The 24,224-nt window shown below is 43.9% G+C and overlaps 1 protein-coding gene across 2 annotated transcripts in view; it reads right to left on the reverse strand.

Annotated features, from left to right (window-relative positions):
* The window catches only part of LRIG1 (leucine rich repeats and immunoglobulin like domains 1), a 128,069-nt gene that overhangs the window by 48,604 nt on the left and 55,241 nt on the right, over window positions 1–24,224 (reverse strand). For both annotated transcript variants that reach the window (XR_012159755.1, XM_073351038.1), the window contains exon 3: window positions 19,693–19,767. Coding sequence is in view for 1 of the 2 variants with exons in the window: in XM_073351038.1 (XP_073207139.1) it covers window positions 19,693–19,767 (75 nt within the window). In the remaining variant the exon portion in view is untranslated. The remainder of the gene's footprint in view (window positions 1–19,692; window positions 19,768–24,224) is intronic.

Genomic DNA, 24,224 nt, shown 5'->3' on the forward strand with positions numbered 1-24,224 from the left:
ATACAACTGATGTAGTTTAAAAAAAATTCCCTCCTGGTTTTGATCTGCATTTATTCACAGCAGACTTTTGATCTAGCCATCATGTGATTTTTGATATCTTTTACAACACACTATTTCCTATGCCTTCGGCATTTGATCCTACTGCTCCCATTGAGAGAGTAAAACATGTGGGATAGGCAGAATTAGGGTATTAGTCTCTCAGTACAGAGACTGTCTTATCTGCCTAGCAGATTACAAAACCAGTTATGACATCAAAGCAAATTAAGAGGTCTCGAGACAAGGCAGCCTGTGTCACACATGCAACTGTCCCACTAGTTACAGAGCTGTTCCACAAACACCAGACACTTGTTGCTGACTTTCAGATACCTTATATATTGTGATTTCAGTACTCTGGTTTCTTTTAAAGTTACACGTTCACAAAGGGTATAGATCTAGTATAGAGGCCACGTAAAATGCCCTTCGTCCTTGGTGAAGGTCACATCTCCACAAACTGCGTAAGTCCAACCCCTGGGCACCATCCTATCTGTGGCTTCCAGGTGCAGTTCAAAAGGTTTTCAAAATGATCTACAAAGCTGTGAGACTTCTCCCTGTGACCCTTTTAAGAGGGGCCGGCTGCTTCTCCTGCTGGTTCCCAGGACAGGTGGTGGGACTTCTTGGCCAGAGGCTACTCATCTGTGGAACTTCCTTGGTTTGTCACAGTTTGGCCAGCTTCAGGGCATAGCTTGAGGTGAAGCAGGCAGGTCGATGTAGCCGCTGGGCTAAACCAACTGTATGTCTTTGATACAGATGATGCTGTTTATAGTTGGAGAGTCACCTATGTGCTATGTTGTTGAGGGCCACATAGGGGTCTCCCGGCCTCACTTTGGGGCGTGATATGGAATTCCCAAGTTCCTCAGGGCTCCTCCTTCAGCAGCTGAGGGTTCAGGGAGTAAGTTAAGGGCTTCCTGGCCCAATTCCTGTCTTTCTTCATGACCCAGAGGGTCTTGCTGTGGCACTAGATCCAATAGTCTCCCCTCTTCCATGTGGAAAACAGTAGCCTGGAGGAGCCTTCACGGCTTCTTGACAGTGTCATTCACTCAAGACAGAGGACTGGACTTCACATTTCTTTCCCCCCGCCCTCCTCCCTTTACTGGCTGTATTGTCATTAGTGGTTGTTCCCCCATCATCCTGCCACTTCCCTTCCCATTGCAACCCCTCAACTGCCCACCCCCACCCATTGCCCTTCTAGCTTTTCTCTTTCCCTTTTCTTTTCTCTCTCTCTTTTCTCTCTCTTCCTGCCCCGATATATTCACCTTTTACTTCAACAATCCCTTCTCCTCCCACAATTCAAACCTGAGTGCCCCGTCCCCTGAAAACTCCCATAAAATGAAGACGTTGTGATATAAATGAAAAATATAAACACATACATGCAAACAGCCTGGACTGCCCTGATTTGTTTGCTCCTACGTTGAATACCTGTCTCTACCTGTTGCCTTTACAGACAGTAAGCTCTTGGGGGCAGGGACTGTCTCCTTCAATGTGTTTGCCCAGTGCCTAGCAAGAAAGGGGCCCTGATCAGTCCTGGGGCCTTTGGGCACCCACTGTGATGCCAAAAACAATCATCATCATTGATCTCCTCAAAGACAAAGTGGATTTGTGAAAAGGAGCAGAGCAGATTGAGAGTTGATAAGAACTAGTCCGAGTGAAAAGACAAATCTAATCATCCCCAGTGATGTTCTGAGCAAAAAGAAGCCACCACATCCCACTCTCAAAGCTGGAAAGCCTGCATCATCCTCTCGATCCTCTCACAGGTCACATAGGGTAAAGTTTTCAATTGAAAGTCATTGGGTCGTAGGCGCTTTTGAAAACAGTACCCCTAAATCATGACACTATTTTCAGCTTTACTTTACATACCAAAGCAATGAGCAATGTCGAGAAGTTAAGGCCCCCTTCGATTTATTGTCAGAATAGTCAGTGTGTGTGTTTGGGGGCTTGCATTGTTTTGCTTTTGCTCTTCCTCCTCTACAGGGTTGGGGAGGGGAAAATCAAGGGCAGAGGAGTAACTTTTAAGCACAAACCAAATTGCACAGCTCTGCTGTAGACTCTGGGACATTCATCCAAATGCTAATTACAAGCAGATTGCTTGAAATCGCACACCGTGTCTGCCTGCAAGCTACAGTTTGACTCACTGGCCTAGCACATTTACTAACATCTTTGATTGGATTACAATAAAAACACGTGGATTTAATGAGGATTCTGTCACCCCAGCTCAGGAACCAGTTGAGACAGCAATGACACGCTGGTACCACAACATTTTGTCTAGTCTCGTAGGGACTGATGCAGCTCCTGCTGACTCCAGTCAGCCATGGATCTTACCCTTGAAGACATGAAACGAGTTATTGACAAACACCCCTAAATCAAGGTTCCTGTTAACACTTTAGAAACCCAGAAGATAGGATGCCGGCTGGCTAGTCTGTCTTGACATAACACACACTCATGCTCTGCTGAAAGGGCTTATCTGTGTTGTCAGCAAGGCTGTGAGGCAGGCGGATAGCCTCTGGGCAGACCTCCCTGGTGGGCTTTCTACAGCCCAGCTGAGACCGTTCAGCCTTCAAGAGGAAAAGCTCCTGCGTCAAAGAGCAATGTTCACATTTGTTTTCTTGGCTAATGAAATCGCCCCAAACTGACAAATCCATGCATCCTGCCTTCTAACAACACACTGAAACGGGAAAGGTAAGGGCAAGGATTCTGCAAAAAAGTGGGTCCAAAAGGTTCAGTGAATTCAAAACTAGAGATCTGAAGCAAAATCGGTATTGTACTAACCCAGGCTTATAACAGAGATATGCCTCCATCCACTTCCTAGACACACCACCGGGGAGCGTGGAAGTCACCGGTGCACACTTAACTAGCAACTAATCCAGTACAATTCTTCACCTTCTTTAAAAGAAATGTTTACTTCTTTGGTTCCTCTTATTTTGAAAAGAAAGTAAGTTAATGGTTTCAAGATTAGGGCTTGGAGAAATCCCTACGTTCAACATGGCCAAGGAGTGTTTCTAGCTCGTGGTAACCTACCGATTTCAGGGAGAAAGGCCTTTTGCTTCCCCTGACGCTAACAGTCATCCCATTCAGCAACCTCATCAGTGCAATCTATGGACTGCAATAAACGGGAGAGTGGAGACAAGTTATCCTTTTAAGCCTGAGCAGCATCACTCCTACATACATTTTCTGTTTTGTCTGCTGTCCCTCAAATATACGTACATACATGCATGCACGCACGCACACACATATACACCATATATATTCGTTCATAAGACGAATTTTTTTGGTAAAAAGGTGAAGCGTTAAAGAGCGGGGGTCGGCTTATCAACGGGTCTACACCAGAATGTGATGATTTTAAGCTCTATTGAATTACTGAATTGAACATCTAATACATTGTCCTTTTGTTTACCTGAAGCGCTTGCAGGCACAGCTCCCACTGGCCACGGTTTTCGGTTCCCAGCCATTGGGAGCTGCAGGAAGCGGCACGGGCTGAGGGACATGCTGGCTGCCACTTCCCGCAGCTCTCATTGGCTGTGAACGGCATACCGCAGCCACTGAGAGCTGAGAGGCTCCGTGCCTGCAAGCGCTCCAGGTAAACAAAACATCCTGGCCTGTTAGCGGCTTACCCCAATGGGCTGGGAGCCAAAGTTTGCCAACCCCCGAAAAATACGGTCGGCTTATAAAAGGGCCGTAGAGTTTTTGCCATTTTTACCTATCCATTTTGGGGGGTCGGCTTATAAACCAATTGGCTAATGAACAAGTATAGATGGTGTATATTTCAGATTTACTCCTAAATGCTCACTTCTTTCACAGTTAAGCACAACAGATTTCTTTTCACACACATGCCTATTTACTTGCTGGATTTTCTGACTGTGTTCATTACCTTCCCCAATATGCAACTGAACATTAACAGGCAGACCGTGTATTCTACTAACCTCTTTCTCCCAATCAATACTTGTGGTGTAACTCCCGCTAACAGTGAGAGTTATGTACAGTCTTGGATGGGAGAATGGTCTCTTAAACGATCATTTCATCTGTACTCACGAAGGATCATTTTGTCCTTAATAATCAGCACTCAGATGCCCCCCCGCCCCGAGGATTATTTTTACAATGGCAAGATCATAACATTTAATACGATCATCTCTTGTTTATCTCTGCAATTATTTGGGGAATTTAACACAGGTAAAAGGTGCCAGTCTACTTAGTATGGAGCATCAATTCCTGTTTAGCTACAAAACAGAATCCACTAGCTTTCCCAGACTGCCTTGCTAAATAGCACAACCATATGGGGCTGTGTCTACACTTCCTTCCCAGTTTTCCCACCATGGCTAATGCTGCCAGTGGTAAGAATGGTACAAACACTCATGTAAACAAAGTTAAATATCAGGGGGTACCTTCCAACCTGTGTGTCCTTAAAGGATGAGAGCAGGACTTCCGAAATGGTTTCATCCCTGTTGTAAACACAGACCCTCAAGCATATTGCCTATTGGTTGAGTTCTTGAGCCTTTTGCAATACTTCCAGGCAGCCAAAAGCGTGGTGTTTTCAAAATGTTGACAATCAAGATGCCAGGAGTGCTAGTAAAGGCATCAGGGTGTTACTGTGTTCTACAAATAATGGTGATCTTCCAACTCTTGCTTTAACCTCTCTGGTCCCTGCCTGAATATAGGCTACATAAATACTATACGTTTCGTTAGTCTCTCTTTCCCCCAAAACTAGTTTTGTTACAACAAAAAAAATAAAAAAATAAAAAGTGAGTGAATATTATCTAGCACTTGAAGGCTGAAAATTAGAACCATCTGGAAAAAAATGTTGACTAGCTTTCTTGAAAATACTCACATCCTGCAATCCTAAAGTAGACTGCTAGAAATATATACACCAATAGAAGTTAAAGATCTTTTGTAAAAGGCAGGAACCACACACAAAGTATGTATCTAGACAGCATTTAACCTGCTTTCATTGCTCTCACTCCCCCTCGAGCAAACTAGTTTGGAGTTACCTCAGTCCAAACTGGCAATTTGAATGTGCTAAAAGACAACAAAAAAGCAGCTTTTGGTTTAACTCAACAACTATTTATGGTTTAAATCTGTCCAACCGCTGAGCAACTAACACAACAATTCTCTTTATAGTGATGTGTTTTACTTGATATTTGCCATTATATTAGACAGACAACGTACTAGCAGATATTAGTTGTAGTAAGTTTTGGCTATCCCAAGATCCAAGTATGAGGTTATTTTTACCAGAAGACCATGACTACAAACTACTCCTACGATTAATCTATGTCCGATTTGCAAGGGAAAGAATCGGGAAGACATCCCGTGCAATGTCATCGTGGACAAATAACTTGCACTTCTGCAAAGCACCTACCTTTTGAGCATCTGGAAATGCTTCATGAATTAATTCTACCCTGAAATAGAGGTAGATACTATCCTCACTTCACAGACTGGGGACACTGAGGCTCAGTTAAGTGGCCTGGTCCTAGATCACAGTGAGTACGTATTGTAGGAAGGAAAACAACTCCAGTGTCCTGACTCCTAATCTTATGCTTTGCCCCATAAGACCATCATCCCTCCATCCAAAACAAGAAGGAAGCTAACCTGGCCTGCATTGTAAGGCATGGCACTGAGATCAGACCTAGTCCAACATAAACCAAATAGCCTACTCAAAATGGCTTTCCATGTGCAGAAAACGAAGTTCCTATTGTTCTATACGATGGTGATCCCCCCTTAGAAGAGGAGCATTCACCATTAAAATCTACTCGAGCAACATTAAGAGTTAAACAGAAATCCAGGAAACACCCCCATCTCTGTCCTCCTCCTTCTAGCCTGCACATCACTTTAAGTTTGTCCAGATTTCTTTCTGCTGCTCTGTTTGCCATGGCCTGAGGAAGATCTGTTTCACTGCTGTTGCTTTTCTAAAAAGGAAGGATTACTCATTTCCCTGGAATAGACTCAGCTCCTTTGCCGTTTCCATGTGTCCGCATTATATTTGCGATCTTGAAGAGGACATGCAAATGATCAGAACGGTTCCAACAACCAAACAGAAAAGTCAAAACAGCGTCTCTTCTCGTGGTGTCTGGGAGAACATGATTAATGACAACTTCCTTTACTGGGCAAGGCTCTTGCAAACGTTGGCCTGAACAACCAACAGACTTTACAAACCAGATTCCTAGTATGAACTCCGAACAAAACAAACAGAAGAGGTGGGTTTAAGAATACATTATGTTACTCCTGTAAGAAGTGTGCATAATAAATAGCCTGATTTTCCTACATTCATTTTTATTAGTCTTTAAATATTGATGAAGCAAAAATAAGTGGAGTGAGACAGACTATATGGAGATGATCAAACTTGGCAGTCCATACAGAAGCACCTCTCTCCCGGGCAATGAGATGGGGGAGGGGGCCAGAACCATCTGAATAAAGACTGCAGAATTGGCCCTCAGTCACTTTGAGCCAAGTTTGGAACTGGTGCAACTGGGTGTAAATCCAGTCATTTCAATGGAACCTCATGCACTTACCCAAGGCAAATTATTATGCAACATGGTCCCCAGTATAGCATTCTGAGATGCAGGGGCAGAGTCCTGCATGTATGTTGAGTCTTGTGACTTCAACTGGACTCTGGGTGCATGCCAGGGCCCACCCGCATGAATAAGATCAGGGCCCAAAGAAGTTGCCCCTTAACAAGGATAATATTTCTCCCAGCTGTTTTTGGGGAGAGAGCACTAGAAGGCCAGTGCAACCATGGATTCAGAAGCAATGTGTCTAAAAGTTCATAGGTAAACTGAAATCATGAATGTTTAGCAGAGAAACAGAGAAAGAAATGGGAACTTTTAGTGTGACACTAGTATAGTGAACTGTCTCAGCAACAATAGTGTCACAGGGAGAAGCAGCGGGTTTTAGGATAGTGGAATGCGTCGCTGTCCTGTGCACATCTGGCCTTCTCATCACTCAGACAGCAGATGTACAGACTTAAATCTACCCCCAATGCAAGAGCTATTTGTGTGTGTAACTCGGAGTTTGGCTGGGAAGCAACAAGGCCACTTCTGTTCCTATATCAGTGCAATCCCTTTGCATTTCAAAAGCAGGGGGAGGTTCCCTTCAGCTGCTCTTTATTAAACTGGAAGACATACAAACTGTTCCTCCTGCGAATAGATTTCTCCTTCAGAGCTATCCTCAAAAGGAAGTCAAAATCTCTGGCCCGCAGAAGGATCACAATGAAGGCATACAGATACTCTTTGCCAACACATGCAAATCATGGGTCTGATCCAAAGCCCATTGAACACAATGGAAACAGTCCCACAACCCAGACTTCAATGGGCTTTGAATCAAGCCATATTAGAGAATAGTAAATTCTCTAAGGATTTCGTTTATCTGTTGTAGTGTTACTTTTAAGCAGTGCCAGAAACAAAATCTTCAACTCCTCTTCATTGTTCTTGACACAACATTTGGTCCTTTTGAGCCAGAGCCTAGAAGTCATGGCCTCAAACTTCACATCTGAAGAAGTCACGGGATCTTGTAACTACCACTTCATGCAGGCAGAATCTCTAAAAGTTCCTGCACTAATGGGTCCCTTTTCTTGTTATATTGGTATGGCGTGTCATGTTTAAGGCTGCCATCCAGGGTTAAATTTGAGAAGATAAAGGCCAGAGTGTCAGGAATACTTTCATCAGTCCTGGTTTCGATTTTTGGCATCTAGGATCTCAGATTAACCCTGGACTCTGGCATAGTCAAATCAGCTCCTCCACTCGCCGAAAATGTCCAGTACTGGGTGCCATCATCATCACTGGGCAAGCATATCCTGTGGGAAAAGACATTTTCCTCTGTAGAATGAGGGAATTATTCTGATTACATCATTTAAAAAATGGATGAAAAATTCAATTCTGATTTTACAATCTCTAATGAACTAGATGGGGATGGAAGGCGAAGTGCAAAAAGACCTAGCTTTTTACAAAAGCAGGATCAAATGGTTTAAAATGATTTTCCAGTACTCTCATTTGAGAAAATGTAATTCATTGTAAAACAGAAATTGCTAAGGAGTAAGTCTTGCGTGGTCAATCTTTGAGTCTAAGGTTTAAAAGAGAGGATAGAGGGTAGAGACGTAGCCTCTACTTAACCTGCTCTGTTGGGAAGAATTTTGTATTTCAATCTGATCTGCCTTTAATTGGTTAGGAGGCATTTTGTCACCCCAGAGCTTTAAAGTTTTAGTTAAGGCTATAATGGAGAATGCAGGCAAATACTCTGTTGTACACTTAATAGTTTTTCATTTTGAATATAATTCAATCAGCTACCTAAGAAATATATTCTTTCATGGTAAAAGTATCTTAATGTTGCAAAGCAAATGCAAATTCGGGGATTTAAACTGTTGAGAGATGATTTTATACAAGCAAGTGCTGATGTCGGGGCGGGGGGGGGCAGGATTCTGAGAAAATGACAAGTAATAGTAAGTTGAAAGCAGTAGTTATTTTTCTGGCTTTTGACAGATACAAAGAACTTTGTACTCATAATTAAGAAATAAAGATAATTTAGATGACAAAGTTGCAGGCAGTGATGAAGACTGAGCTGACAGAGATTTTCCCCACATTCTGGCTTTCTAATTATTTGGTCATTCTTTTTTACGCATGGAAAGATGACTTGCAGATTGCAAACTCTTCAAAACAGCTGCTTAATGAGTCATGATTTGACTAACTTTAGACTGTATGCTCTCTGGGGCAAAGTCTGTGTCATCTGTTACGCTTGAACTCCCGTGTATCTGTCTGTTCCCACCTGCTGCCTCTTGTTTTACACTTAGATTGGAAGCTCTTTGAGGCAGGGAACGTCTTTTTGTTCTGTTTTCATACAGCACATAGCACAATGGGATCCTGGTCCACGGTAAGGCTCTAGGATCTACGATGATAGAAACAACTCAAAAAGAGCAAAAAAATTGGGCTTGTGTGCTGGATTCTTTCCTTCTTTTTGATGTATAAAGACAAAGGGGTTTTCTTTTTAAGCATTTTTTCCTGCTTCGTTTTTGCCATAAGAAACGTGCGTGTTATGTGCACTGGAGGATGGCGTCCTCACAAGAGTCAAGAGAAAGTTGAACAATGGAGCGGGGAAGGAGGTTTAATCACACTGTTAAAAAGTCTGTATGTTAACTCAATAGCTAATTAACAACTGGAATAATAAATGTTTGCTAAAGAATCACCACCCTCCCCCTTCAGTTAAGGTTAGAGATCACAATATACAACTCCTGAGACCTCTAACAGTATGTCTACACTGCACACTAAGCATGGGCGCTGACTCAGCCCAACCCCCAATTCCATCCACACACAAATCAGTCTTGACTCGGGTCAGCAAGCACTCAGGACCCAGGTCCTAGGAACCTGCTAGGGGGAGGGGTCAGAGCCCGAGTTCCGCTGATACTTGGGTCCAAGACCTGTCATTTTGCAGTGTAGACACAGCTCAAGCCACAGATCTAAGTCAAAAGGTCTGTGCAGAGCAGCATTGATGTGATAACACAGCTGCGAGTCCAGAGTCCAGCAACTGTAAACCTAGGTTTACAATGCAGTGTGGATTTGTGAACAGAGTCCACAAGCCCGGGTCCCACCAACCCAAGTTTACAATGCAGTGTGGACACACTCTAAGTGGTATCTAGTGAAAACAGGAAGACCAGTCTTCCATTTATCTAGGTACTGTGACAGGGTCAGGCCAGATGGCTACAGAAGAGTGACAGAAGGCAGATCTATTAGTCCCAAATTAAGTAGATCCCTTTCCCCTGGGTAAGGTGACAGGGGCAGCTCCAGAACAAGCAGGAACTTGGTGGAACCAGTTAAGGCAGGCAGGCTAATTAAGATACCTGGAGCCAATTAAGAAGATGCTAGAATCAATTAGGACAGGCTGACTAATCAGGGCACCTGGGTTTAAAAAGGACCTCACTTCAGTTAGGGAGAGGTGCGTTATCAGACACCAGATAGCTGTCGCACAGCCATTCCAGGAGGCACTCTAGACAGCTGCACTCCACAGGGCCCTGGGCTGGAACCCGGAGTAGAGGGCAGGCCTGCGTTCCCCCCAAACCTCCCAACTCCTGCTCAGACACAGGAGGAGTTGACCTGGACTGTGGGTTCCACCAGAGAGGAGGTCTCTGAGCTGTTCCCCAACCTACATGGTGGATCAGGAGAGACTGTGGGGGGTTGTTCTCTTTTTCCCCATGCTGGCCAGTGATGAGGTTATCTGAGTGAACGGCAGATTTGAGCCACAAAAGTAGCCAAACTGAGGGCTGCCGTAAACCTCTGAGGCAAGCAAATCCACCAATAAGTGCAAGACCCACCAAGGTAGAGGAGGAACTTTGTCACAGTACTTACATAGCTCCATCACAATAGTATCTACGCATCTCGCAAACATTAATTCATTTATCTTCACAGAGCCCCGTAAAGTAGGGAAATGGTGTTATCCCTGTCCACAGATGAGGGAAACTGAGGCACGGAGATTAAATGACTTGCCTACAGTCACCACTGGGAGTCTGTGACACAGCCAGGAATTAGACCACAAGGCCATCTTTCCTTGCCTTACCTAGCAAAGCTAAGTAGTGTCAGAATCATTTGCCTCAATTATTATTAAGTACTTGTATTAGCATAGCCTAGTCATAGACCTCGTTGTGCTAGGCACTCAGTGACATCAAGTACTCGGAGCAGCTGAATAAAATGAAAGAATTTTGGAAATGTTTTATTAAGTGATTAGGTTTGGTTCCAGCAAACAGGATAGTACAGTGCTTGCTTGCACCACTTCTGTTAAAGCAGCAGTGCATATTCACCCCCTATGGATGAAGGCCAACTAAACTTTAGGTGACATTAGAAACAAGTATTTGATTTTACAAATTGTATGACAAGACAGCAGAGCAGCAGGCAGTAAAAATGGTGTTACTATAACCTTTGCCACTTTCTTAAGTATTCAGCTGAGACAGAGAGAGAACAGAAGCTGGGGGGTGGGGGGGGGAAGATATACTTCAATATCCTTCCAATTAATCCATGATGGAGATTTCTGATAGTAAAAGGTTCTTTAATCCAGCAGAGAGAGGCATAACAAATTCCAAAGGCTGGAAGCTGAAGCCAGACAAATTCAGACTGGAAATAAAGACACCAATTTTTAGCAGTAAGGGTAATTAACCATTTAAACAGCTTATCGAGGGACATGGTGGATTCTCCGTCCCTCTGAGACTTTAAATCAAAACCGGACGTCTTTCTAAAAGATATGCTCTAGCTCAAACAGAAGTTATGGGCTTAATGCAGAAATTATTGGGTGAGATTCTCTAGCCTGTGTTATGCAGGAGGTCAGACCAAACTGTCATAACGGTCCCCTCTGGCCTTACAAATCTATGAATCTTTTCACAATGAACCTTAGTGACTGTCTTGGTGCTCAGAGACACTCTTGAGCAAGCAGGGCATTTCATAGGTCTAGTTTGTCCCCCACCAATCCTAATTGCCAATTATTTGCCCTCCTTTATTCGGGGCTTTATTTTACGAGATATATCTTGCCCATGGTACAGAAGATAGTTTACCCTCCTCTATTAGGCCGCTCTGTTTAATTACAATTTAAGATGAATTGATCTTTCCATTAATAAGCCTGTAAAGCAATTTGATTTTTCAAGAGTTTTATGCTCAGTTTGGCAGCAGAGAAATCCGAGTGATGTTCCTTCACTCGTCAATACAGTGTAGAGCACTGCTGTGTCCTTTATGAACCAGCTAATCCTGTTTTCCACTCTTTTGCTCCAAAAAAAAATCCTTGCTCTGGTTTCCTCGTCCTCCGTGCTTACTTTGAGCAAAGTCGAGGGGCCAGATTAGCTCAAACAGCTTTATTTTTGTCAACAGACAGCTGAATGGTCCAGGTCACGGCCCACTTCTGTTTTGAGACATTTAGGGTTTTAGATGAGTTACAATGGAAAAAATGAAAGTTATTTTAATGTATTTAATCTGTGAGCCTCCTTGATTCTTAGCCAACGGAGGATGACTACAACCACCATAGGCAGTACCACAGTAGTACACTATATTTACCGCACTTGTGTAAGCCCTTATTTTCAGGCTATCCATGTGTACTCATATGGCCCCCCCATAACTATTACCTGAACACCTCACAACACCCCTGTGAGGTAGGCACATACTATTACTCCCACTGTACAAATGGGGGAACTAAGTGACTTTCCCAGGTCACACAAGACTTAGTCTGTGGCAGAGGAGGGAACTGATCTTGGGGCCTCCCTCAGCCCAGATTAGCACTGTAATCATGAGACCACTCTTCCTCTCAGCCAATCCGAACTTTCCAGAAAAATCATCCTCTGTGCTAATAAGCATGAGATATTTCAGCCTTGGCAATGAGTGGGCTTCTATTTGCTAAGGTCATTCTGTTAGGCTGTTTTGAGTTTCTGAGGGAAAATTTTGCCTATTCTTTCTTTGCACTACAGTACTGCAAAAATGGTTTTGTTCTTGACCATCGGTCTCAACATCCAGTGTATTCTAGTCCACAGGGAGTTCTGTGTTCTCTATCATTTTCCCTGGCCCCGTGACTTCATCAAAAGGACTCACCCCAATGCTAAAAACTAGCTCTGTCACACAGCCATGCACCCGTCATCTCACACAGAGAAACATCAGGTAGAAGCCTAAGGCAAAAGGTCTTACACAGGGACCAGAGTGTTAACATACTTGGTTACAGCAGAACGTTGGCCAGGGCATTCCACAGCTAAGAGCACACTGATGAGCGCATCCTGCCATCACCTCCCAAACGTTCAAATCTAGGAACTGTGGTGGGAATTACGGGACAGATTCTGCACTCAGTGACTCCAATGTCATTTCAGAATTAGTTCAGACGTACATCAGACTCTGGCCCTAAAAGCTGACTTTTCTGGCTCTGGAGTTATAATGTAACAGATGTTTGCACTTAATGTCTGGTGCTGTCTTTATTTGGTAACTCATACACAGATATTCCCCCCACACCCACCCTATTCTATTAAAAGCTTTACCAAGGCCCTTATGTCTGCTGTTGTGGGAGATGAACTGCTTTGGCGACACTTTCAAAGTGCAAGGCAAATGAATTGGCTGTTCTATGAATAATTAAACCATTTTACAATTTATCTTCACCACCACAATTATGGGCATCACTGATTTGTTGCATGTGATTTATTTGTATCACTGCTACCAGCCTGCAACACCTGAAGGTTTGCAGCATGGTTTCAGAATCATCCTGCCAATAAAAGCTTTTCATGTAATACCACACGTCACATGGGGACGAGGTAACATGAACACCACAGGTCCTTAGGGGTAGTTTTCAGTGAACTACAGCCCTCTCCATAGGTTGGTGAAGTTCAGGTTTGTCACAAAAGAGAGATATGCTATGATTAAACTTGGGGTTGTAAAGCCAAAAGTTAGGCAATGCCAGTATTAAGGCTACCCTAAGACTAATTAACTACACATTTAATTAATGATATAGAAGTCCTGTGGGGAAAAAAGCTATGTGATTGAATAATGTTTCATAGTGCACACACACACACAAGGGACAATCTTAATTCAGGCATTTGATAACTTTCCAGTGCTTGACTCTGCCAGACAAACAGAAGGCTCAAGGTCCCGGCAGACAGCGGGTGGGCTGCCGCATAGTGGGCTCTGGATCCTGGCTGTGCCCCGGCCCCGCACTGTGGGGTCCGGGGTCGGGGTCTCTGCCCCACGCCTGACTCTCCACTCCTGGCCCCATTCTATGAAGGGGTCTCTGGGTGGAGGGCGCTGAGCATAGGGATTGGTGGAGAGGATTAGGTGGGGAGGCACTGTGGTTCTCAACCTGTGGACCAGGTAACACTCTGTGGGCCGCATATGCAGCCAACAATGATAAACAGGTTGAGAACCACTGTGCTAGGGTAATAAAAGGGGTTCCGTCCTTTTATCCTGTCCCACCTAATCCTGTTTTCACCCACGCTCACATTTCTAAAAGATGCCAAGTACCAGCCTAGATAAATCTTTCTGAGGCAGAAGACTAACAGGTCCAGCAGAAACAGTCCACATCAGAAGAAAACAAAGAAAAAGCTGTTCTTGGTGTCCATCCTGTATCAAGTGAGAAACCAACCAGATAAACTTAACAAGCCTGTGTAAACTATAAAAGATTTGGGATGAGGTCCTTCGAGAAAACATACTGATGGGATAGACACATACAAAGTTCATTCTAATGATTTCAAGTTCTGCCACAAAGTACATAGGCCAAGACTGTCAGAGGTGACAAGTGATTCCAGGTGCTTAACCCGAGACACGTGAGGAATGTGATTTTCAGAAAGTGCTGAACCCGCCCTCTGGAAATCAGGCCCCTTTAAAAGTATCTCGGGTTAGGCACCAAAATCTGGGAGACACCCAAAATCATTAGTCACTTTTATAAATTCTTGGCCATGGGCAGTTTTACCCACTGCTTTAGTTCTGAGTTTCTTAGCAATGTTGCAGTGTTAAGGGTAGTTATATTCTCCTGTCCCCGCCCCTCCTCCCTCCCCCCCAATTCAGGCAGGGAGAGAGGCACAGATTAGCTGCTTGATCCATTCAAAAGGGTTATTAGAATGACAGTATTGCTCTTATATTACATTCATGTGCTTCCGGAAAATACTTAGACTGATGCAATGCACAATCTACTTGAGAGGTTTCTGAGGTAAACACACTTCAAACATTTGTAAACATTTAAAAAAAACAGGAATATATTTATTTTTCTTTAAAAGAAGGAATATGCTGCTGTGCAACACACTGAGGCGTAATCCAGTTTCTCTCTTACAGGACAAAATGACCACCTTAATTCTCAAAAAGAAAAGGAGTACTTGTGGCACCTTAGAGACTAACCAATTTATTTGAGCATGAGCTTTCGTGAGCTACAGCTCACTTCATCGGATGCATACCATGGAAACTGCAGCAGACTTTATATACACACAGAGATCATAAAACAATACCTCCTCCCACCCCACTGTCCTGCTGGTAATAGCTTATCTAAAGTGATCATCAAGTTGGGCCATTTCCAGCACAAATAAAGGTTTGTGCTGGACATGGCCCACCTTGATTACCATGCACATTGTAGGGAGAGTGGTCACTTTAGATGAGCTATTACCAGCAGAAGAGTGAGTTTGTGTGTGTATGGGGGTGGGAGGAGTGAGAAAACCTGGATTTATGCTGGAAATGGCCCACCTTGATTATCATGCACATTGTAGGGAGAGTGGTCACTTTGGATGAGCTATTACCAGCAGGATAGTGAGTTTGTGTGTGTGTTTTTTGGAGGGGGCTGAGGGGGTGAGAGAACCTGGATTTGTGCAGGAAATGGCCCACCTTGATTATCATGCACATTGTGTAGAGAGTTGTCACTTTGGATGGGCTATTACCAGCAGGAGAGTGAGTTTGTGTGTGGGGGGGTGGAGGGTGAGAAAACCTGGATTTGTGCTGGAAATGGCCCAACTTGATGATCACTTTAGATAAGCTATTACCAGCAGGACAGTGGGGTGGGAGGAGGTATTGTTTTATGATCTCTGTGTGTATATAAAGTCCGCTGCAGTTTCCACGGTATGCATCCGATGAAGTGAGCTGTAGCTCACGAAAGCTCATGCTCAAATAAATTGGTTAGTCTCTAAGGTGCCACAAGTACTCTTTTTCTTTTTGCGAATACAGACTAACACGGCTGTTACTCTGAAACCTGTCACCTTAATTCTGAATTTTCACTCTGGGTTTGACCTGTGCAACATTCCCAGTTATAGATTTACAATTTTAAGGCTAGAAGAGACCACTACGATCATCTAGTCTGACTTCCTACAGAACACCAGCCAGTAACCCAGTAATTCCTCCATGAAGTCCAATAACTTGTGGTTGAACTTCAGCATCTCTTTCATTTAAAGATTCCAAGTGATGGAGAATGTCTCTCTTCCCTTGGTAATCTATTCTAATGGTTAATCAATCGGTTAGTAATGTCAATCAACACAGGTCATTTTAAACATAGTTTTAGATCATTTATTGCCTGTGATAAAAACTTAAAATGAAATGTAATTGCCTGCAGGATTCTCCTAAGCGGACTAAACAATAAGATCCTTATTGCAGAGAGGCAGCGTAACTCCAACTATTGGGAGTAATATATGTTTGGCAGCTGAGGAAAGCTGGCAATTTATATGCAAAACTTTCAACCCACAACTGCTGAGGTATAAGCCAGCACCCTTCTCGTTTTTCCAGTAACCAGAAGTGATTGCTGACCCATTTTGCTGAAGGTCTCTCTATAGATCCAGGACTGGTGGTAACAGAAGAGTGCTTTGCCCCTACCTAGGATGTGCAAAAGCGCACTAAACCCAAATACTAGATCTTAGTATCCACATTTCAAAGGAACCATATCTCAAATAAAAACTAAACTCACCTCATGCCAAAAGAGAGAGATGTGGCTGCCAATTTCAAGCTAAGTTCCTCAAACTGAATTGAGACTGGGAGGAAGTTCTTCTGCTTTACATATTTTTACACAGCCTAATGGAAGGGCAGGAACAGAGCCAACTTGTTTCACTTTATTCTGCATTTGCTTTAAGTAATATAAATGTAATTTTTGTCAGCAGAGCAAGGTTGCTTCAAAGCATTCACAGTTGCTTAGGCCCTGGAGGGAAAATCACCTAGTGGTACCGACACTAGTGGAAAAGGCAGAACAGCAGCTAATGTGAAGGGGAAGAGACGCACATCAGTGTTTACAAATGCAAGGTCATGCACAATGAAAGCTACTGCTCATGCTCATTGCTGGGTTCTACATTAACTGTAAGAGTCAAGGTGGGCAACTCGGTGAAAATATCTGTTACATATACAGCACAGGCAAAAAGAAGCCCAAATCTTAGGGCGTTTACAGAACTCACAGAATCACAGATTCATAGATTCCAAGGCCAGAAAGAACCACTGTGATCACTTAGACTGACCTCCTGTATTACGCAGGCCACAGAACTTCCCCAAAGTAATTCCTAGAGCAGATATTTTAGACAGGATAGGAAATAACATTGATAACATTATAATGCCATTATAACAAGTTATCTCCCATCCCCACCTGAAACCCTCTGTTCAGTTCTGGTCCAATAAACAGAAGAGATCCGCAGATGACCAATATAAAGAATTAGAGGCCTAGAAAGAATTTCATGAGAACAGAGATTAAAATATAAAGAGTCCCACTCTCCGCCTTTTTTTTTTAAAAAAAAAGTGAACATGATACAGGAATAGAAAATAATGAATTGTACAGAGAAGATAAAATCTGGTGCTTGTATTTACACTCTAATACAACAGCAAAGAACAGTCAATGAAACTGATTGAAAGGCAACTGATGGGAAGAAATTATTTTTATGCAACACAGAATTAACCTGTGGAATTTATGGCCACAAGATATCAATGAGGCCAAAAACTTTCAAAGATTAAAGCATTAGCTATCTATATGGATAATGAGAACATCCACGTTAAAAAAAAAAAAAAAAAAAGGGGAGGGTGAGGATAAACCTTCATGTCTATGGGCATACACCAACCCCCCAACGGACAGGGTTAGGAATAAACTTCTGCTATCGGTATTCCATAATTGTCCTGCCATGAGTGCAGGGGACTGAACTAGATGACCTCTCGAGGCCCCTTGATCTAGTCCTATGATTAGAGGGATTACCGGATCTTTTAATGAAGCATGAAGGCAGAGGCGACGCATGGGCGGGGGGAATGCGGGGTCATGTGCCCCCCCAGATTTGTTGCTTGGCTTGTACTGAAGCATACTCACACAGACTGAGCATGCTCAATATCACTGTTGAAGCCAGCTGCCCTCACTCCGCCCTCCCTCCTCCCTGCCCCAATCAGCAGACAGGGGTGATCTCTTATCAGGGTTTGTCTACACTCCAATTAAACACTCAGGGCTGGCCTGTGTCAGCTGACTTAGATGCTCAGGCTAAGCCACGATTTAATTGCCATGTAGAAGTTCAGGCTCAGGCTATCGCTCATGGGGTCCCAGAGCCCGGGCTCCAGCATGAGCCCAACATTTACATTGCAATTAAACAGCACCTTAGCCTGGATCAGCTGACACAGGCCAGCCATGTGTTTTTAATTGCAGTGTAGACAGACCCTCAGAGACAGAATGGCTCACTACTCTAAGACGGTTCCAGTCTAGCAATTCCTCTGTAGGTGTCAGGATGGAGGAAGGGAAACATTCTGAAATAGCAACCAAAGCTCAGAGTCTCAGTGTCAAATTCTGCTCAGTCACAGCCACTGAAATCCAGAGCAGCTCCACTTCACATGAAATGTATTAGTCTAGATTTACACTGGTGCTGCTGAGCAGAACTGGGCCATCAAGCCCTCTGGTAAATTGGAGGCATCTCCATAGGCTCTGTTGAGATGATAAAGGGCAGCTGCCTATTTTGGATGACTCCATAAAATAATATTTCTGAGAACTAATTCACCCTAGCGTTCTGAGATTTTCATTTGGCCTTTGAATGTTACACCAATGCTAACCCAAGCTACCCCATGCTTCATTTACACAAAGTAGGGGTGTGTTAGAGCTACACAATCCTTCTAAAATACCATCTCTCTAGTCCGTGCTCAGTCAAGCGTCACAGCTCCTTCTTGACCTTGGAAAGAGTTAACTTAAAAAGAGAGACGGGCAGTCAGCAGGCGTGCTTTGCCTTCAGAACACAGGGCTCACTGCCAGCACACAACTCAGAGCTACGGACTCAAGCAGCAATATGATTAACAACATTTTTAAGCCAAGTCCCCTCCGTGCTGCCTGCTGATTCTGTTTCGTTTTTTAAAAGTAAACACAGGTGAGGCAAACACAAGGTTAAAGCCTAAGACACAAAGGTGTTCCTACTGGCCAGCCACAATGCACTGATAAAGGATGCTGCTGGTTCATTGCTGATTTAGCTGGTTGGATCGCTCCCTGGGCAAATTTTAGAGTTGACTCAGAATGCAGGAAGCAGGTTTTGAGCAGTGGGCTAAGTTTCCCTTTATACATCCTTTAAGATGTGTAATCCCAGCCATCACTAGAGGGAGAGAGAAATACCTCCATGCCTGAGAAGTTACATTTCAGACTTTCATACCAATGTTTGCTAACTGAAGATGAGAGTCCAGTTTAGTTACATAATGCTCATTAAAAGGCAGCTGCTCTGAATGCTCCTACTCATCACTCTTCTCTCTCCAGCGACTCAGGGGCTGAAAGCTCCACCTTATTTGAAAATCGGTCTCACTACCGACTGTGACTATCCTGCATGATGTTTACCACTCCTGAAATGCTTCCCTTCCTCTGAATTGGAAGTTCTCTGCACAGCCCTCTGACTTGCAGTATTACCGCTATCCCCATGGTCAAAAGTCAGGCCTCCCAAAATCATGAGTGGCTTAAACACTTGAGATTTCTTTAATTAATTAATTAATTTTGGTTTCTTTTTATTTGCCTTCCGGATTTTAGCCTTTAGGGTGCACTCAGGTCACATCTTCCAGCATTTCTCTGCGATCACTCGGGCTAGAGATTTGCTTTAATAAGAGCTGAGGTTCTCCTGACTCCAGGAGTTTGGGCTTTAGTAAAACCACCACGTATCAGGAGGCTCACATAAAAGCCCAAAAGCTGGCGGCACCGGAACTTGCGTTCCGTCAGTAACACTTTATGCCACCCTGTAAATGACAACCGACTGTTGAAAGCAAAAAGATCAGGCATGCTGGAGCAATGACTTACAGATAGAGGGAGACGATGTGGGAAGAAGGAGATCTCAGGGATGGAATTGCTGTCAGCTCATTGTTATTCAGTCGTCTGGAACAAACAGAAATTAAATTGTTTAAACAAGCAGCTCAGGATGAAGTATGTACTAGCTTGATCTGGCTTGAGTTAGGTGTTTTGTATGAACGCCCAGCTAATTACCTGTCATCAAGAGCGCAACTCGCCTACAAGTCTGATCATTTGGCAAATGTTTCCACATTCAGGTGTCTGCTGAATCTGCCGTTCCTATCTCAAAAGTCACTACGAAAAGCATGTCCGGTTAACCCCCCCGTTACACACTCAAGAGCTGCCGCCACACTGAAAAGCATTCGTGGAACACCATACCAACCTGTCGACACTTAATGGCACGGCCCCCACTCGAGCTCAGCTTCCACGGAAGCTAGTGGGAGCTAAGCTTGAGGGAGGAGAATTATATGCACACCTATCGCATCTTTCATGAGAGGCGGAGCACAAGCACGCCACAGGTGAAATTAAACCTCGTGACACCAAGGGTGCGTTAGGTACAGTGAGCCGCATTTTCCGACGGGAAACCAGAGGCACGGAGAGATGGAGTCTGTGACACAGCTGGGAACGGAACCTCAGGACCATCAGCAGCATTTATTCGTCTGGCACAAGCACCCATAGGCCTCAGCTGTGATCCGTGCCCCACTGTGCTAGCCGTGCTACACACGCATAGTAGGAGAAGCCCCTGCCCCAAAGAGCTCGTCTACACACAATTTTTATACCATTTTAACTATACTGGTTCAAAACTAGTCTACATATAGCTCTCTAGTTTGGGTGCAGTTATATTGGTGATTATACTGGTATAACTCATTCCGGTACATTTAAGGAATAAACTATAGTATAAGGCACTTTTCTGCCAGCAGGACTGTGACCACAGCAGGGGCTGTACCACTTTAACAAAAAAAATTAGTTTGGTTAAATTCATAAAAACTGTGTGTGGACCAGGTGAAAGCACCAGAGCCGCCTCAAGGATAAATGGGAGAAGCTCCATCCAAGAGGAGGAACAGACAGACAGACAGGCCAAAGTCCTACAAGCTGTCCTAGCAGTGAGTAGTAATGTGTTCATGGTCACATCGGTAGTCCATGGCAGAGCCAGGAATTAATCCTAGATCTCCTGGCTCCCAGGCCAGCTCTCCTACCACACCTGTAGGCTTCATCTCTGCTACGAACATTGAGTTCCGACATGTCACCTTGATTCTTACTCTCAGGCAGGAAGCAAGACACTGGCTGCTTGGCTCAACTGTTTTAGAAACTGAAGAGCACAATTAACTCTTATCTAGCATTTTTCATCCATAGATCTCACAACGCTTTCCAAAGGCGGTCAGTATCATTATCCTGATTTCACAGATGGGGTCTTGAAGGTGCAGGAAGGGGGAAGTGACATGCCTAAGGTGTCCCAGAAAGTCAGTACCAGAGCTGGGAATAGAAGTCAGGTCACCTGAAACCTAGGTCAGTGCTCTGTCCACAAGGCCACTCTGCAGAGACACACCTAGAAAAAGCCATGATGGTATGTTAAAAAAGTGTCATGCAAGTAGTTCAAAAAAGGCCCACAAGCCACCATTTTGTTGCCGTAATCCCATCAGTTAAAAAAAAAAAAAAAGTTAAATACAATAACTTTAAATAATTCAAAATGGGTCACTAACTCTATTTACACATCTGTCACATGTCTAGCGAACATTTGCTCTGATCGGGGTACCTGCAATCTTTCTGAAGAACATTACTCATCAGCTACTGTTCTGCAGAGCCAACAACAATTGAGGAGGAGGTTTGGCTACTACTGCACTACTGAGCAATCGGATACAGAAATGTCTCTTCCACAGCCTAATATTTGAAGCATTTCTCCGAGTGAAAGCAGATCTGTGTCATGTGACCAGCTCTTCCTCAGTTTAAAGAGCTCTTGTTTGTACAGTGAATTAGTCAATTAATTACTATAACAGCCGCTTGTCTGGCTGCTTGAAAATTACCTAATTTCTTGGCCATCTTGTTTGCTTCCCCCTGACCATGCTGAAGCAATTACAGCCTTGCCACTGCCAAGACAGAGCAAGGGGCAGCTCTCATTGCAAGACTAACACCCCCTGGGGTCCTGGAGCCCCCTCTATGATGCAGAATTTCACAGGGTCTCTCGTTACCATCTTTCTAGACTCCTGTTTATACAATCCCACCCTGCCCCTCATAAAACTATTCCTCTGGATAGACTGAAGGACTCTGCTATAATGTGAATTTAAGAGGTCAATGCACGGCTGCACTTAGCAAAAAATCCTGATTCGAAAGCCCGCAGAGAGGTCCTTACGATGCTTGCTGAAAATTAATAATAATGCAACACAAATACCTGACTCCCCCCCACACACTACTAGGCAAAAGGTAGATCCCCCTCCAAAGGAATGAAGGGAGAAATCTTTCTTGCAGCTGCTTCAAAACTACGCATGACCTGGACTCAAATATAAGAAGCCAGCCACAAGGAGCAAAGCAACTTGTAATAAGCAGAAGGTGTAGAAGAGAAGTGGACCAGTGCCATCCTTTGTGCAAGATGGGAGGACGAAAGAGATAAGGGAAATTTAAATTAATCCTGGTTTTGTACAATTTGTGTGTGGGGGGGGGCGGGGAATTCCACAGTGAATCTACCACAGAACTTTCTTTTGGCTTCTCATATACTATGCAAGGTATTTGATTTCACATGGGCTTCCAGGTAATGCCAATAGCATATTAATATGAGAAGGAGGAGGAGGAAAGATTTTTTTCCCATTTTACAGGTGGAGAACTGAGGCACAGAGCAAGAACTCACACAGAGTCACATAGGAAGTCTGTGGCATAACCAAACCAATGCATAGTGAAGTCATTGCCTATAAACACCCCCCCCCCGCCCCCAATGGAGGTTACCCGTTTCAAAATGCACTGTAAGCGGGGTCCACCTTGTTTGACCATTAAACAAAAGAGATGTTAACATTCTCCTAAAATCTTCAAAAGTACCAGGGGGTGGGAAGGCAATACAGTCGTCACCATGCCACTATAAAAATCACACTGGTGAGTTCGGTTTGGTGTGTTTGTGTGTATTGTAAAGGACAAACCCAACTAGAAATCTGGTCACTTAAAAAGAGTTACAGGAAGCTTTCCTCATCTATTATTGGGAGTGGACTACATCCACACTGATTGAATTGGCCCTGTCAACACTGGTTCTCCACTTGTGAGGTAACTCCCTTCTCTTCATGTGTCATTATATAATGCCTGCATCTGTAATTTTCACTCCATGCATCTGAAGAAGTGGTTTTTACACCCACGAAAGCTTATGCCCAAATAAATCTGTTAGTCTTTAAGGTGCCACCGGACTCCTTGTTGTTTTTGAGGACGTTTTCAGGTACTTCACCTGCCTCCTGAGTTCCCCCTTTCAAACTGTGTGGTTTTACAATAAGTTTTTCCTCTATCTAAAAAAAAAAAAAAAGTCTCTCTCCCCTGTGGCGGTGAGCAAAGCTGGCAAAACACAAAACGGGAAAAGTAACTGACCAATTCTACAGTGACTAGCTGCAAAGTGCAGTCAAATACACAAAATAAACTGGAAATAAAATTTACATTGTGTGTGCACAGGCACACACATGAACATACTTTACATAATTTGGGCTTAATTCCCATTTACATCCATTGTAGGATCCCTTTAAATTGCCACAGGGGTGTAAAGGAGCTTTAATGTAATTGAGACTCTAGCCCATTTTCCTCCAATGTGTTTCAATTGTCGCCCTCCTGTTGTAGCACTGACTGGCTTGTAACAACAATATGTAACAACAGTTCTCTCACTTCAGTGTGATTTTTAATTTGGCAACACCCCTTTATGTCTATCCCAGTAAAGTGGCTCAATCAGAGGTAATGCTCCCAGATCTCAATTCTCGTCTTGATTCACTGAGAGACCAGTTATTGATGGGCTGAGGCTTGAGAAGGGTCTTCCTTTACTTTGCTTGTGCGCTGTATCCCTTTCCCCCTTCTGGGTGGTAAACTCTTCAGGGCAGAGAATCTCTTAGGGCTTGTCTACACTACCGCGCGGGGTCAATCTAAGATATGCAACTTCAGCTACGTGAATAGCATAGCTGAAGTTGACGTACTTAGATCTACTTACCATGGTGTCTTCACTGCGGTAAGTTGACAGCTGATGCTCTCCCATAGACTCCGCTTATGCTTTTCGTTCTGGTGGAGTACCGGAATCAATGGGAGAGCGCTCAGCAGTCGATTTATCGCATCTATACCTTCCGGATCGGGTAGTGTAGACAAGCCCTTACTCTGTATTGGTACAACGCCTAGTGCAATGGAGCCCCATCCTCACTGGGTACAATATAAGCAATAAGAATTGAGGTACCAAGCTTCCAATCTTCACACGCCCAGCTAGCCCCTGAGGTCATAGGCCTTCAGGTACTTTCACGTATAAAACCACCACCAAGCCACTGTCGTGTTAGGGTAACATTCAGTGACACAAGACTAGTGGGACTGGCTCTGTGGTTCTATTC

This window comes from Lepidochelys kempii, chromosome 7, assembly GCF_965140265.1.
Source record: "Lepidochelys kempii isolate rLepKem1 chromosome 7, rLepKem1.hap2, whole genome shotgun sequence".
Lineage (NCBI taxonomy): Eukaryota > Metazoa > Chordata > Testudines > Cheloniidae > Lepidochelys > Lepidochelys kempii.